Raw genomic sequence first — 16,097 nt, 5'->3', positions numbered from 1 at the left:
GTACGTGTGACCATTAAGTACATATGAAAACACATTCAGTACATACACACACATACATACATACATACATATTCTGTTTTTCTAAGACTGTCACTTGGAAATCTATTTTATATCATTCTTTACTTCTAGAAATAAATCCAATATTCTTACAGCTTATTGTATGACAGTTGGCAATTATCTACTTAAGGTAAATTGTTGCACTATAAAACTTATTTACTTTCTGACCTGAAGTAATGTCTTATGTAAACTAGATTCCTTTTTTATAATAATATGACAGTGTTCACTGTTTTTATTTTCATCTTTATTTGTTTTTCTTAGTTTTTATTATTATATTTTTACCTTTGAAAGAAGACACCAAATTTAATAATGCTCTTCAAATAAATCTCCTTGTATAATCAAATACCAGAATAAGTTGAGAAAATCTTTTAAATATTAGAATTGTTAAGACTGTCTTCAGAAAACAGAAAAATATCCATCTGGTGAAAACTGAAGTGAAATGTAAACATGAAACAAATGTTACTAATTTATTGGGTAGGGAATAGCTTTATTTTTAAAAATTTCTTTTATATTTCATGGGAGAAGTAGTTACAAAGGAGTAAAGATAGCTTATTTAATATTCCTTCTCAGACAAATACAATAGTTTGACTGTAGAATTATAAGCACTAAGTACTAATATATCAAATAATATATCATATCATTGCTGTTGATTGATGCTGTAGAACTCATCTTTGATCAAAACATATCCTAGAAATAGGCATTCAGCCTCTTGATTGTAACAAAACCACTCACCTGCAGTACTCTCTTAGTATTCAGAATCTTTATTACTGTAACATTTACCTGTATATTATTAGTGCAAGCTCCACAATTATTGATGGCTGAGGTTTCTTGATAGGTATTTTTGGCTTACAAGTTGATATAGTTTATAGTATAAACATGTAATATAAACATTAAAACATTGTCACTATCTCTCCAAATCCTGCTGCACTTCACATGGAAGTTTCAGTCTTCCAAAATCATCTTGGTGTTTAAGTCAACCTGCCTTTTTTGGTTGTTAATTTTGGTGTGAAAAATTTGACTTGATTGCTATGGTATAATGTATGTATCTCAAAGGCACATGCCTTAGTCGTCAACATGTTGGGCTCACTAACATAAGGTTGTGGGTTCAATTTCTGGTTTGGATAATACATTATGTCCTTGAGCAAGTTACTTCAATTCATGCTGCTCCTGTTTACTCAGCTGAATATGCATACAAGCTTAGTACTGGTGCAGCCCTCTTTCCATCCATCACTGCCTTGATGATCTGCTGGGTTAAGAAGCTTAGCAAATACGTAAACCTAAAACCAATTAGCAAAAGCATGGTGTGCTCCCAGGTCATACTCACTTGCAAGTGAGGGCCAAGGCTTTTTGGATCTTGTGCTATACTTGGCGTGGTTTCAACAGCTCAGTGGACCTTCCCAAAACTAACCACTTTTCAGAATCTATTCATTGCGTTTCCTTAAGGCATCAGCACAAGAGTTGTGATGAGTGTGAACAAATGTATGTGTGCATATGTCTGTGTATATATATATGCTTATGCATGTATGTGTTTTTACATATATGAAGTAGTTGGTGTTAGGAAGGGCATCCAGGTGCTGCAACCATATACAAGCAAACTGTATAGCTTAATGCAGTCTTCTGGCTTACTTTGATGTTCTCCCACTACTCCTGCTCATGATCAGAGATGCACATATTGTCAGCCACTAAGAGACATGTTCAAGTGGTTAAGGTCAAGCAAGTGACAAGCAAATACGTGGTATTGAGCAGAATATTTGTTAGAACAATATTTCTGCTTCAGCAACTCAGTGCTTACTTTGTCTGAAATGTAATGGAAAGTAGGTCAGTTCCGAAACATTGATGTCCAGGTCACAAAAACTAAGTTTGAAGGAAACAGTAGTAATTTCTTTTGATTTCTAGATAGAAATAATGCTTACTGATCAAAGACCAAAAAGTAAAATTTTATTACACATTGTAACCTATTTATTACCTTGTAATTACAAGTGAGGAAATACAACAAACAAATATAGCTGTTCATGGCTTGTTTACATGAGTTTGCAAAGTGTAACAAACAGAGAAAGAAAGAAGATGGATAAGTTGAGAGAGAGAGAGAAACAAACAAACAAACAAAGAGTGAGTAAGGGAGCCAGTTTAATAGAGATATGAGTCATGCATGTGTTTGGCTTTAGGCTATTGTTGTAAAGGTAGTAAATAAAAGCATCACTCTGGTTAGCTACTATTGACTATTGATAATCTAGGTGTTTCAGTAGTTAAATCTAATAGGAAAAAATTAATACAACTTCAATGCAGCTATCATAACATCAATACTTTATCACTGAGCTGTAAATGGATTTAAAAAATATACTGTGCAAAGATCTTGACTGTAAATGACAAAGATACGAAACAATTTAATTCTGACCCAAAATACCCTCAAAACAAAATGTATTTGGAGAGAATGGTTGTATTTCTTCTTAATCATGTATGCTGATTATGTCTGGAATCTGATGAACAGAAGCTTTAATAATTTCATGATCAATTGTTTAAGCATTAAAATTACCCTCTCTCACACATACATAGATTTTAGCATTTAAGCTGGCCATATCAGGCCCAAATATTCCACCTGTTTTAGGTTCAAACTAACCTGGTCCAGCCTCTCACACCTACCCTACAATATCATTCTAGAAATGTACAATTTTATCATTATACATTTTTATCACACCCTTCTTTTAAAACTTTCTGAGCACTTTCAAGAATTGTCCATTAGCTTTTCAAACTTTGAAGTTTTGAATAAAAGATCAACTGTTATATGTATACATGCGTATGTATGTCATTGTTCAGTTTCTTACCAATAGAGAAAGGGCTGGTTTCTGACCTAGATCCAAGGCTCCTTCATTGGAATTTCAACATCAACAACAGGGTATTTTTGTTTGTATGTATGTATGTATATGTGCAGATTTGTATGTTTTGCTTTATGCATTTATTCTCATGCATATGGTTGTATATCTAGACATGCTCATATGTATATAAATGCTAACCTTCTGGAAAGTTTTACAGATTTTTACAGTTCCAGTGATGGATTGGATCTGTAGTCTATGAATTAGCTTTCTCCTTTCTGGTTTTGAGAAGCCTAATTTCTCAAGATTGGTATGTAGGCAGTGTGTTACGTATCCCAGGGCCCCAATAATTACAGGTATAAGCCTGAACTTGTAATCTGGATAGAATACCTGCAGATTTTTCAATGGTTCAGCGTAGGTGTTTTCTTTTTCACTGATCTTTAGCTTTATGTTAACATCCACTGGGCCGCTAATTTCCACAACTGTGCACAGTTTCTCTTCTCTATCCCAAATAATTATATCAAGTCTGTTGTACTTACATTTTATTGAGGTCTTCATTGGGACATTCTACCAGTACTCTTTTTTTATTATGAGTGGCTATGGCTTCTACCATACTGTGAGTTCTTATTTCTTTGGCCTTGGGGGTTATCCTTCCAATGGATTTCATTATAGAGTGCCCTAGCTACATCATGTCTTATCGGTAAACAATACCGTGATGACATTTTCAGACAACTGCTTATGATGTGGATTAATATCTTCAGTGTTAACTCTATAAAGTCTGCATTGGTTGTCACATTTTACTGCTTTTCCTGCATCTCTGTTCCTTTTGTGCATTAGGTGCTTGGTTGATATTGCCTGTTCCTTGATTGCAAACACATATATCTCGTGTTTATATCTCTCTCCCTCACACACTTTCTCTTCACATTTTTTTTTTTGTTAGACACTCTCACTCTCTCTCTCTCTCTCTCTCCCGCACACTTTCTCTTTACATTTTTTGTTTTGTCAGACGCTGTCAAACTCTCTCTCCCTCACACACATACATCCACACAAAAATTCTCTCTCTCTCCCTCACATGCCCACACACACACACACACGCTCTCTTTCACTTCCTTATGGCAAGAAGGGGACTTAACTCATGTTATCAAACTTCAAAATTGATAAAAGTTATGGTTGAAAATCGATTTTTACCACTATCCGCGGATGCCTCAGGGAAAATAAGTTGACAAAAACCCAGCTAGGATCGTGACAAATATCCTAAAATTGGAGTGATGTGCGTGCTAATTTGTAGACGTGCATAAATTACATTCACGGACACACACACACACACACACATCCTGCCTTTTATAGATATACAGATATCCATGTATAGTCTTCTGCTCATATAGGCTCATCCTTTCATCTGATGAGACGTTTCGGTAGAGTCATGCAACTTCTTTGGGCATGTATTCTAGGTTATCGGACAAAGAATATATGTATGTATGATTGAATATGTTTGTATATATGTACTTTTAATGATCTTTCTTCGGCATTGCAATACTAAGTTGATGACAATTCCCCTTCCCTTGTCATTCACTAATGTGTGTGTGTGTGTGTGTGCATATATGGTACAAAAATAGAAAAAAACACGAAGACAAGGTACAGAAACAAATAGGATGTACATTCAGGATTATTAGACAAAGTATTCAACATTTTGAGCATCCACTCTTCTACAGAAAGAATACATGAAAAGTGCGTGTATGTGTGTGTGTGTGTGTGTGTGTGCTGGGGGCCTCAAGGAGGCAAGGACCGAGACCATTTGGCATTATGCCGTGCTTCGAGTGTTGGGTCTCATGGAGGCAATGACCAAGTCCATTTGGCATTATGCCATGCTTTAGAAGAAGACTCATCAAGCCAAGTAAAACTGCAGTCATGGCAGATACCAGTGTCATGCAAATGGCACCCATGCTGGTGGCATGGTGGCATGTATAAGCACCCATTACACTTTCGGAGTGGTTGGCATTAGGAAGAGCATCCAGCTGTAGAAACCATACCAGAACAGACTGGTGTCTAGTGCAGCCTTCCAGCATCCCAGCCCTGGTCAAACCGTCCAACCCATACCAGCATGGACAACGGACATTAAAGGATAATGATGATATCATCATCATATATATATATCTTATAAATTTGAGTGATATTTCTCTGTCCATTACATTTTTATGTTCACTAACTCCTCCTAGACCATTGATGCAAGGGCAACAAAACTCAAACCGGCAACTACTCTAATCTCAGGGAATGTCCTAAAGGGGTCTATTTTTTTAAGGCCCACCTAATTGGAGCCCACTGAACCCCACTATTTTTACTGCATTTTAAACTAAGTACATGGCATTGGTGACCAAATCAGAGCAATGACAATGAATTTCATACCATGAACTCCCAGTGAGTATCATAAATTTCTGAAGGGCTGTTTAAATGGGGCCCCACTGATCCCCTTATTTTTACTGCATTTACTGCACTCCTACATTTATGAATTAAACTATGATCAGCATCAGTGCTTAGCACATTTACAGAAATAAGTTTGGGTATTCTAAATACCTTCACGTACATTAAAATCGAGATAAAGTATTATAAAAGGTACATTTCAAGTGTGGTAGTGTAGATATTTGTATTTTGTAGTTTATGAAACTTATGTCTAGTATATATATATATATTTGTATATTCCTCAATTGATCCTTTATCAACCTCTTGTGATCTCTACAGCTGTAACGATTCTTTACTCATGTTTAAATATATAAATGTCATAATTTGAACCGTTACCAGATGTTTGCCTGTTTATATTCTTTATTATATTTTACTTGTACCTGTTCAGTCACAACACTGCCTATAGCCAATCTTCATTAGGCAGCAAGTCTAACCTGAGCACTAACTGTATGTGCCTATTACCTTATGTAATATTGCCTGAATTATATATTGAACATTTATGGTGCATTTTAGAAAAACAAGTAAGGAGTCAATATTGTCCACCGTCGTCACTACAAGAACTGGAGACTGTTTTAGCTAAAGAATAGACAAAAATTTCTTTGGAAACACTTCAAACTTTGTACGAGTCTGTACCTTGTAGAATTCAAACTATAATTACTGCCAAAGGTGGTCCTACGCCATATTAAAATAAATTTGTTTGAAATTTTAAGGTGTTTCCATAATTTTGTCCAACCCCTGTGTATATATATATATATATATATATATATATATATATATATATATATATATACACACACACACACTTCTGGTGGTGTAAAGCATTCATGACGGTGCCATATAAAAGCAGCCATGCAGCAACATGTAAAAGTGCCCGTGCAGTGCCACATAAAAGCACCCAGTACATTCTGTAAAATGGTTGGTGTTAGGAAGGGCATCCAGCTTCAGAAACCATGCCAAATCAAACTGGAGTCTGATTCAGCTTGCCAGCCCTGGTCAAACCATCCAACCCATGCCAGCATGGACAACGGATGTTAAATGATGATGATATGTGGTTTGTGCTTGATGAATATGCTTAAGATATTTCTCAACATGAAACTATTAGTAGCACATAAAAACATGTATTGTGTCTATTGAATAATATTTATCCATCACCAGATGGAGTACTTTTTTTGTTGATCTTAACCTTCATGGAACAGTACATTATATATATATCTTTTATCTTTTATGTGCTTTAGTCATTAAGTTGCAGCAATGCTGGGGCACCACCTCAAAGAGTTTAATCGAACAAATCATCCCCAGTACAATTTTACTTTCAAAACCTGATACTTATGCTATCTGTCTCTTTCTGCTTAACTGTTAGGTTACAGGGATGGAAATAAACCAACACCAGTTGTGAAGTGGTAGGGAGAAACAAATACAAACACACACACATACATACATTCATACATACAGTGTACTGTTCCATGAAAGGAAGATCAAAAAAAGATATTCCAATTGGTGTACTTTCCCCTTGAAACTGTTTGTAGCTTCATAAAATATATATACTGTGTTCATTAAACAATATATATATATATATATATATATATATATATATATAGCGGAGATGCACTTGCATAGCAAGTGACCTGATCTGAGATCGTGTGCTGGAACGAAAACAATTGCAGCGTGGAAGGTGTTTATAAGCCATTTAAAATAACACACAAAATCCGTTAGATTCACTTCAACATTTAAATTTAATTTGTCAAAATATTTTCGTCGCTTTGAGACCGCGACCTGTTCACTGACAAAATTCTGTGCAGCACAGAATTTTGTCAGTGAACAGGTCACGGTCTCAAAGCGACAAAAATATTTTGACAAATTAAATTTAAATGTTGAAGTGAATCCAACGGATTTTGTGTGTTATTTTAAATGGCTTATAAACACCTTCCACGCTGCAATTGTTTATATATATATATATATATATATATATATATATATATACAATGGGCTTCTTCACTTTCTCTCTATCAAATACACTCACATGGCTTTTGTTGACCTGGGGCTATAGTAGAAGACACTTGCCTAAGGCACCTGTCATGCAGTGAAACTGAACATGGAACCATGTGATTGGGAAGAAAACTTCTTACCATGTAGCCACACTTATAAATTATTGCTCTGTGATTGTTTATAATATGTTTGGTTAAACTTGAATTTATAAATTACACTGTTTTGAACTGTAGTGAAATGGAATGGCTCTGTTCAAGCAGAACACATGATATCAGTAGGCTAACCTTTGTGTGTGTGTGTGTTTTGCCAGGTGTGCTACAAAACTGATGTAGTATTTTGTTTTATGACAGTGTTTGAAACTGCTTCTGGAGCTATGTACAACTGTTGCTATAACACTAAGTTACCTACTTCTGATATGTCATAATAAAATTACATTTTGATTTTCCAACAATAACAACCTGCCCTCCATTAAAAATATTTGGCTTTTGTCTGCACCTCTGTTTGATTGTCATCCTTTAAATACATACATACATACACAGATGCACACATATAAGCACAGATTTATATGCACATATATACATACACACTCTCACATACATTTATTTTCTTCTTTGCTTGCTCTCTATTTTCACATAGAGACATGCATTTTGTTTCCTCTCTTTCCCACTCTTTATTTAGATACACACACTCCCATGCTCATATATGCAGGCATGTACACTTATACAATAATACATATATGCATATGAACACCTACACATTTATATCCCTACTCATGCTTCCTATTCTGTTCATTTATAGCCACCTTTACAAAAGCCCTGCCTCTTTTCTTTCAGTTATAAATAATTTTGGAGACGTCTCAAAAATAATTGACTTAAGCAACAGCTCATTTCAACCTATCCATGCACCAATTGCACACATGCACTAACACTACTGTTGCCTACATGACATTTCTAATTAAATAACCTCCTAATTCCCTTGAAGTTAACTTGAAAGTATCAAGCTATGCATACAGGTGAAAATATCATTCATGTCACACACAGTTGTTTCAGTCATGTCAACTTTGACATTCAGGAAAGGTAGAAAAAAGAAACTTTGTTTTTTTTCTATTTTCCTATTTCATTGTGTGTTTGTGCATGTGTAAAATTGAGAGGGTAAGAAAAAAGGAAGAAGAATGAGTGTGTGTATTGGGTAATCATGGGATAGGGAAAAAATAAAGTATATAATCATACTCTTACTCTGTCTTTTACTCTTTTACTCTTTTACTTGTTTCAGTCATTTGACTGTGGCCATGCTGGGGCACCGCCTTTAGTCGAGCAAATCGACCCCAGGACTTATTCTTTGGAAGCCTAGCACTTATTCTATCAGTCTCTTTTTGCCGAACCGCTAAGTTACGGGGATGTAAACACACCAGCATCAGTTGTCAAGCGAAGTTGGGGGTACAAACACAAACACACAAACATAAACACACACAAACATATACACACACACACACATATACATATATATATATACATATACGACGGGCTTCTTTCAGTTTCTGTCTACCAAATCCACTCACAAGGCTTTTTATTTTCTTTTTTTGTTTCAAAGTTGTAAAAAATACCTTTCAAGCATTGGGCCTCACAGAGGCAATGCGGCCAATGCCATTGTCATGTAAAAAGCACCTTTTGGGTGTCGGGCCTCACAGAGGCAATGTGGCTGGTGCTGGTGTCACGTAAAAAGCACCTTTCAAGCTTTGGACCTCACGGAAGCAATGACAGATGACTGAGATCTTTGGCAATATGCTGTACTTGAGAAGACCCATCAAAGTGGTTGGTGTTAGGAAGGGCATCCAGCCGTAGAAACTATGCTAAATCAGACTGGAGTCTGGTGCAGCCCCTCAGCTTACCAGCCCGGGTCAAACCGTCCAACCCATTTCAGCATGGACAATGGACATTAAATGATGATGATGATGATGTTCTACACTCTGTTAAATCTTGAGTAGTAGATTTAATCTATTGTATAGTACAACACCATCACCTGGCATCTCAAGTACCTTTTAACAGTCCATTCTGTTTTTTATTCTTTTACTTCTGTCAGTCATTTGACTGTGGTCATGCTGGAACCTGCCTTGAGTGGTTTTAGTCAAACAAATTGACCCCCCCCCCCCAGGATTTATTAAATTTTTTTTTTTTTGAGCCTAGTACTTATTCTATCGGTCACTTTTACTAAACTGCTAATATATAGGGACATAAGTACACCAACACCATTAATCAAGCGGTGATAAGGGGACACACACAGACACAAAGCCACACATACATAGATACATGCATATATATATATATAATGGGCTTCTGGGTATCTTTCACTTTCTGTCAACCAAATCCACTCATGGAGCTTTGGTCAGCCTGAGGCTATTAGTAGACACTTGACCAAGGTGCCATACAGTGGGACTGAACCCGCAGCCATGTGGTTGGGAAGCGAGCTTTTTACCACACACCATGGCGGTACCTGTTTTGTGGATACTTCCTCACTTCTTCCCACCAGTGTCTGAGATTCTGCAAAAGGCCATGAGTAATGCTTTCCTTCTTGACTAAAAGATTTTAAAAAATATAAATAAAACTTTCATAGCCAATGAGGAAGGGAGCCTGACTTGCCAAAAATAGCAGTCAAATCTACCTCAAATCCCACCTCATGCTATCTTAAATATGGAAGGATACAACAGATAATGTAGTCCCAGATACCTTTAGATAGATAGGATGGTCATGGCTGGAACTGAACCTGAAGCCGAATTGTTGGGGAGCATGCTTCTTAACCACACAGCAACACCTTCAGCCTACACACACACACACACACACACACACACACATGTCCATAGACATACATCTCTATAAAGGTAAAATAGTCATAAGATAGCATGTTAGCACTTTTTACAAAAAAGTGGGTTTTTTAAGGAGATATAGTTTTTAGTAGTATGATTTCTTACAGATATAAAAGAGACAATATATTTATAGTTATGTCACTGAAGCAACGGTCAACCCTGACTGAGTACACTTGTGATAAAAAGCATTCCAGTCTTGATCATACTGGTTTGTTGTTTGTTATTCTTCTTTTTTTTTGTGAGAGACTATTGCATTGTCCAACATATGCTTTCTTATTTTAATATGATTGGATGTGATTTTGAAAGACACTTGGTTGCTATCCCTAGCAGGTCAAGTGACTATTTAAAAACTTCTTTGTTGACACTTCATTTTTATAATTTATGTATTGCAGATTGTGTATACCAGAATATTATACTAGTTTACAAAGGCAGCCATGAAAATCAAAGTTTCTTGAGAAAGAGAAATGGGATTTTTTGAGGCTGCTATCAAACCCTTGCATGTAAATGAGATGGAACTGCAACTCAGTACCATGATCCAAATTCCCTCTTAGCACTCACCTATCATACTTCTGGTACCTAATCAATAAATTAGTCGGTTACTGTTGGACTGTTAAATTATCTTCTACTTGTTTCAGTCATTAGACTGTGGCCATGCTGGAGCTCCACCTTGAAGAGTTTAGTCATACAAATTGACCTCCATACTTTATTTCTTTTCTAAGCATGATACTTATTCTATCAGTCTCTGTTTGCCAAGCTACTAAGTTACAGAAATGTAAACAAACCAACACTGTTTGTCCAGTGGTAATGGGGGACAAACACATACATACATGCATGCACGCATGCATTCATGCATACATACATACATGCATACATGCATGCATACATACATGCATGCATACATACATACATACATACATACAGACAGACAGACATAAGCAAGCAGTTGTCTGAAAATATCATCACAGTATTATCTACTAATGAGACATGATGTAGCTAGGACACTCTGTAATGAAGTCTGTCAGAAGGATAATTCTGAGAACAAAGAAATAAGAACCCACAATTTGGTAGAAGCCATAGCCACTCATAATAAAAAGGAATACTGGTGCAATGTACCAGTGAAGAGCTCAATAAAATGTAAGCACAACAGACCTGATATAATTATTTGGAATAAAGAAAAGAAACTGTGCACAGTTGTAGAAATTTGCTGCTCAGCCGATGTTAACATAAAGCTGAAGATCAGTGAAAAAGAGAACACCTATGCTGAACTATTGAAAAATCTGCAGTTACTCTATCCATATTACAAGTTCAATACCTGTAATTATTGGGGCCCTGGGATATGTAACACTCTGCCTAAATACCAATATTGAGAAGTTAGGCTTCTCAAAACTAGAAAGGAGAAAGCTAATTCAAAGACTACAGATCCAATCCATCACTGGAACTGTAAAAATCTGTAAAACTTTCCAGAAGTTTATCATTTAAATATATATGAGCATGTCTAGATATGCAACTATATGCATGAGAATACATACATAAAACATACAAATCTGCACTTACATACATACATACATACATACATACATACATACGCACAAACAAAAATATCTTGTTATTAATATTGAAATTCCAATGAAGGTTAGAAACCAGTTCTTTCTCTCATGGCAAGAAATCTTGAAATAAACAAAATAATGACATACGCACATATTCATTCGCACGCAACTGGATTCTTTCATTTTCCATTGACCAAATCCACTCACAAGGCTTTGAATAGCCCTGGGCTATAGTAGAAGGCACTTGCCCAAGGTGTCACACAGTGAGATTAAGCCTAGAACCATATTTTCTCTTTATAAACTCATGCTCCACATAGTTGAAGGTATTACAATGCTTTAACAACTGCACTAATTATGCAATAACTAGCTTATGAGGAAGAAGGGAACCCTCTAAGTGATAACCTACTAGAAATAGCAGACATATCCCTCTCAAATTGTAACTAAGGTAGAATTGTTAGGTCCAGAACACTTTGATCATTGGTCAGCTTGATTGGAGTTGACTTGAAACTAAAAAACAACAACAATATCACCATCAACATCTGCAGCAGCATCATTTATCATCGTCTTCTCATGTGACATGGGGTGGACGGTTTGACAGCATCTAGCAAGTCAGAGAATTGTACCAAGCTCTAGTGTCGGCTTTGGTATGGTTTCTACAGCTGGATGTCCTTCTTTATACCAACTGTTTTACAGAATGTATTACATGCTTTTAATGTTGGCACCAGCAAGGTTGTAAAAAGTGCCCAGTACACCCAATTATAATTAATAAATATTCCATAATTTTATTTTAATATTGGCATTAATTAACTTATTCTTTTTACTTAATTATTTGTTAATGTTTTATTTTGTATTTCCTATTACAGATAGGATCATTAACAGATAAATATCTGTTTGAACATTCTGGAATAGCAAAACGATCTTTATCACCAAGTCACACGCACCTAGAAAAATTATCAAAAGACCAAAATGTGAGTAACCACTTATTCTCAGTTCTGTCTTCAGTTTTTCAAGCAACAACAACAATATAATAAATATTATTTTAGTTGTTGTTTGACTCCATTTCACTTGGCATAAATACACTTTTAGCTTAACTGCTGTTGACTTTGGCTTCTTTGTTTGTAACCTTTATGAACTGTTAACAACTTCACTCTCTTAACTAATTGTTTTATCTCTTAAGGGCAGTAGATATTTTTAAGGATAAGCTTAGTAGAACTTGAGGCAAAATACTTTGTAGTGACTGCTTACATCCTTTTGAGGTCACTAAAACAAGAACCAGTCTATATACAAGAATCTAGGGCAATATAATTAACTGAGTCTTTGAAGATAAACATCAAGTAACCCTTTAGCATTCAGATTTCTCTGTCAAATGTAACTCTTATTTATTCCCAGTATTTTGAATTTATTATGCATTATCTCCTTTAGATAATGCATGATTAATTCAAAATTATGCATTATCTCGAGAGGTTTTGATGATGTGATTGTTATCTCCACCTTAGCAAAGGCGGAGGCATTGTTTTCAGTTGTGTTCGTTTGTTTGTCTGTGGACAAGATATCTCAAGAACCGCTGGATGGATTCGGATGAAACTTTCCAGGATGTTTGGCTTCATGACTAGTACAAACTAATCAGATTTTGGTATCGATCTAGTACTGGACAAGGATTCTGGATTATTTTTACTGTTTTTTTTTTACTTAATTTTTGAGAGCAGTCAGGTTCATTTTTAGTATTCTAGTTTGTGAGAGCAGTCAAGTTTTTTTTCAGATATTCTCATTTTAAAAATCTTAGATACAAATAATTACAGAGGCATCAAGCTGTTAGATCAGGTTATGAAAGTTACAGAGAGGGTCATAGCCCAACTAATTAGGGAGCGAATCAATTTAGATGAGATGCAGTTTGGGTTCGTGCCAGGTAAAAGCACTACTGATGCCATATTTCTAGTGAGACAGTTGCAGGAGAAATACCTAGCTAAGGATAAACCTCTGTACCTGGCTTTCGTTGACATGGAGAAAGCCTTTGACAGGGTCCCCCGATCCCTTATCTGGTGGTCAATGAGGAAACTTGGGATAGAAGAATGGTTAGTGAGAGCTGTGCGAGCCATGTACAGAGATGCTGCCAGTAAGGTGAGGGTTGGAAATGAGTACAGCAATGAATTCCGGGTAGAGGTAGGGGTCCACCAAGGTTCCGTCCTCAGCCCCCTCTTATTTACCATAGTCCTCCAGGCAATCACAGAGGAGTTCAAGACAGGTTGCCCCTGGGAGCTCCTCTATGCTGATGACCTTGCCCTAATTGCGGAGTCACTATCAGAACTAGAGGAGAAGTTTCAGGTGTGGAAGCAAGGTCTAGAATTGAAGGGCCTTAGAGTCAACCTAGCTAAAACCAAAATCCTAATACGTAGGAAGGTAGATAAAACACAAACCCCTTCAGGTAGATGGCCCTGCTCAGTATGTAGAAAAGGAGTAGGTAGTAACTCTATAAGATGTACCCGGTGCAAGCTATGGACACATAAGAGGTGCAGCAACATCAAAGGCAGGTTAACTAGCAAGTTAGTTTTTGTTTGTGGCAGATGTTCAGGTGCAATAAAGACTGCAAACAAACAGGAAACAACTTCTATCTCATTCCAGGGTGAAAAACTAGAGGTAGTCGATAGCTTCCGCTATCTGGGCGACCAAGTTAGTAGTGGGGGTGGGTGCGCTGAAAGTGTAGCTGCTAGAATAAGAATAGCCTGGGCAAAGTTTAGAGAGCTCTTACCCCTGCTGGCGACAAAGGGACTCTCACTCAGAGTAAAAGGCAGACTGTATGACGCATGCGTACGAACAGCCATGCTACATGGCAGTGAAACATGGGCTGTAACTGCTGAGGACATACGTAAGCTCGCAAGGAATGAAGCCAGTATGCTCCGTTGGATGTGTAATGTCAATGTGAATACCCGTCAGAGTGTAAGTATCTTGAGAGAAAAGCTGAACATTAGAAGCATCAGTTGTGGCGTGCAAGAGAGACGATTGCGCTGGTATGGACATGTGGTGAGAATGGAGGAGGATAGCTGCGTGAAAAAGTGCCACACCCTAACAGTTGAGGGAACCCGTGGAAGAGGTAGGCCCAGGAAGACCTGGGCTGAGGTGGTGAGGCAAGACCTTCGTACATTGGGCCTCACCGAGGCGATGACTACTGACCGAGACCTTTGGAAATGTGCTGTGCGTGAGAAGACCCGGCAAGCCAAGTAAGATCGTTGCCAGTGCCCCTGGACTGGTTCTTGTGCGGGTGGCACATGAGATGCACCATTTTGAGCGTGGCTGTTGCCAGTACCGCCTGACTGGCTCCTGTAGGATTTTCGAGTGAGATCGTTGCCAGTGCCCCTGGACTGGCTTGTGCGGGTGGCACATAAAAGACACCATTTCGAGTGTGGCCGTTTTCGTGCGGGTGACACGTAAAAGCACCCACTACACTCTCTGAGTGGTTGGCGTTAGGAAGGGCATCCAGCTGTAGAAACTCTGCCAAATCAGACTAGAGCCTGGTGTTGCCATCCGGTTTCACCAGTCCTCAGTCAAATCGTCCAACCCATGCTAGCATGGAAAGCGGACGTTAAACGATGATGATGATGATGATGATCTCTGGCTAATTGTTGAGAGGACGTTGGTGTTGCCTTGTCAGAGGTTTGCACTCTCTGAGTGCTCTTGTTTATTTTTAGAATGACACTGGGCCAGATAATGCTAAAGGGTTACTTCAGTTAGCTCAAAGAAGGTGCTGCAAGGTGGTCTTGACTAAGAGAAGCTAAAGAACTAAGGATTACCGTAAATCCTCGAGTATAATCCGCACTTTTTTCCCAAAATTTAAAGGTAAAAATTTCTAGTGTGTACTATATACGAGGTTAAAAATGAAAAATATTTTCTAAGCAAAATTTTCTAAGTGATAAATATGTAAAGGCAATTTACTTAATATTTATTTTTCACTGACGTTATTACTGTTATTTCTTTATTTTCTGCAAACAAAGGGCGCAAAAAAGCTACACATTTGCATTATGTTATATATATATATATACAATAATAATAAAGGACATTACCGTATATACATTTACAAACCAAGGACGTGCTATAGTGAGCAGGTTTAGCAAATACAGAGATGCACACTCAAAGATTGAATTTACTTTGCTGCATGGTCATCATCATCATCATCATCATTTAAATGTCCACTTTTCCATGCTTGCATGAATCACACTAAATTCTCAAGACAGGTTTTTTTTATGGCTAGATGCTCTTTCTGTCCTCTGTTTGAACAATGAGTAGTTCAGTGGCTAGACATGTTTTCACAGAACATTGCAAACAAATGACACCATTTCTATGAATTATGACTTTGTTTACCATAAGCATACATACGTCAAGACAAGG

At 37.1% G+C, this 16,097-nt stretch overlaps 1 protein-coding gene across 6 annotated transcripts in view; it reads left to right on the top strand.

Annotated features, from left to right (window-relative positions):
• Window positions 1–16,097, top strand: part of LOC106883330 (proprotein convertase subtilisin/kexin type 4) — a 154,347-nt gene that overhangs the window by 50,647 nt on the left and 87,603 nt on the right. For all 6 annotated transcript variants that reach the window (XM_052966058.2, XM_089349802.1, XM_052966059.2 and 3 more), the window contains exon 3: window positions 12,581–12,685. In XM_052966058.2, coding sequence (XP_052822018.1) covers window positions 12,581–12,685 — 105 coding nt within the window. The remainder of the gene's footprint in view (window positions 1–12,580; window positions 12,686–16,097) is intronic.

Source organism: Octopus bimaculoides, chromosome 3 (assembly GCF_046866305.1).
Source record: "Octopus bimaculoides isolate indiv1 chromosome 3, ASM4686630v1, whole genome shotgun sequence".
Lineage (NCBI taxonomy): Eukaryota > Metazoa > Mollusca > Cephalopoda > Octopoda > Octopodidae > Octopus > Octopus bimaculoides.
Note: the sequence above shows the minus strand (reverse complement) of the source record. Positions and strands in the feature narration are given on the sequence as shown.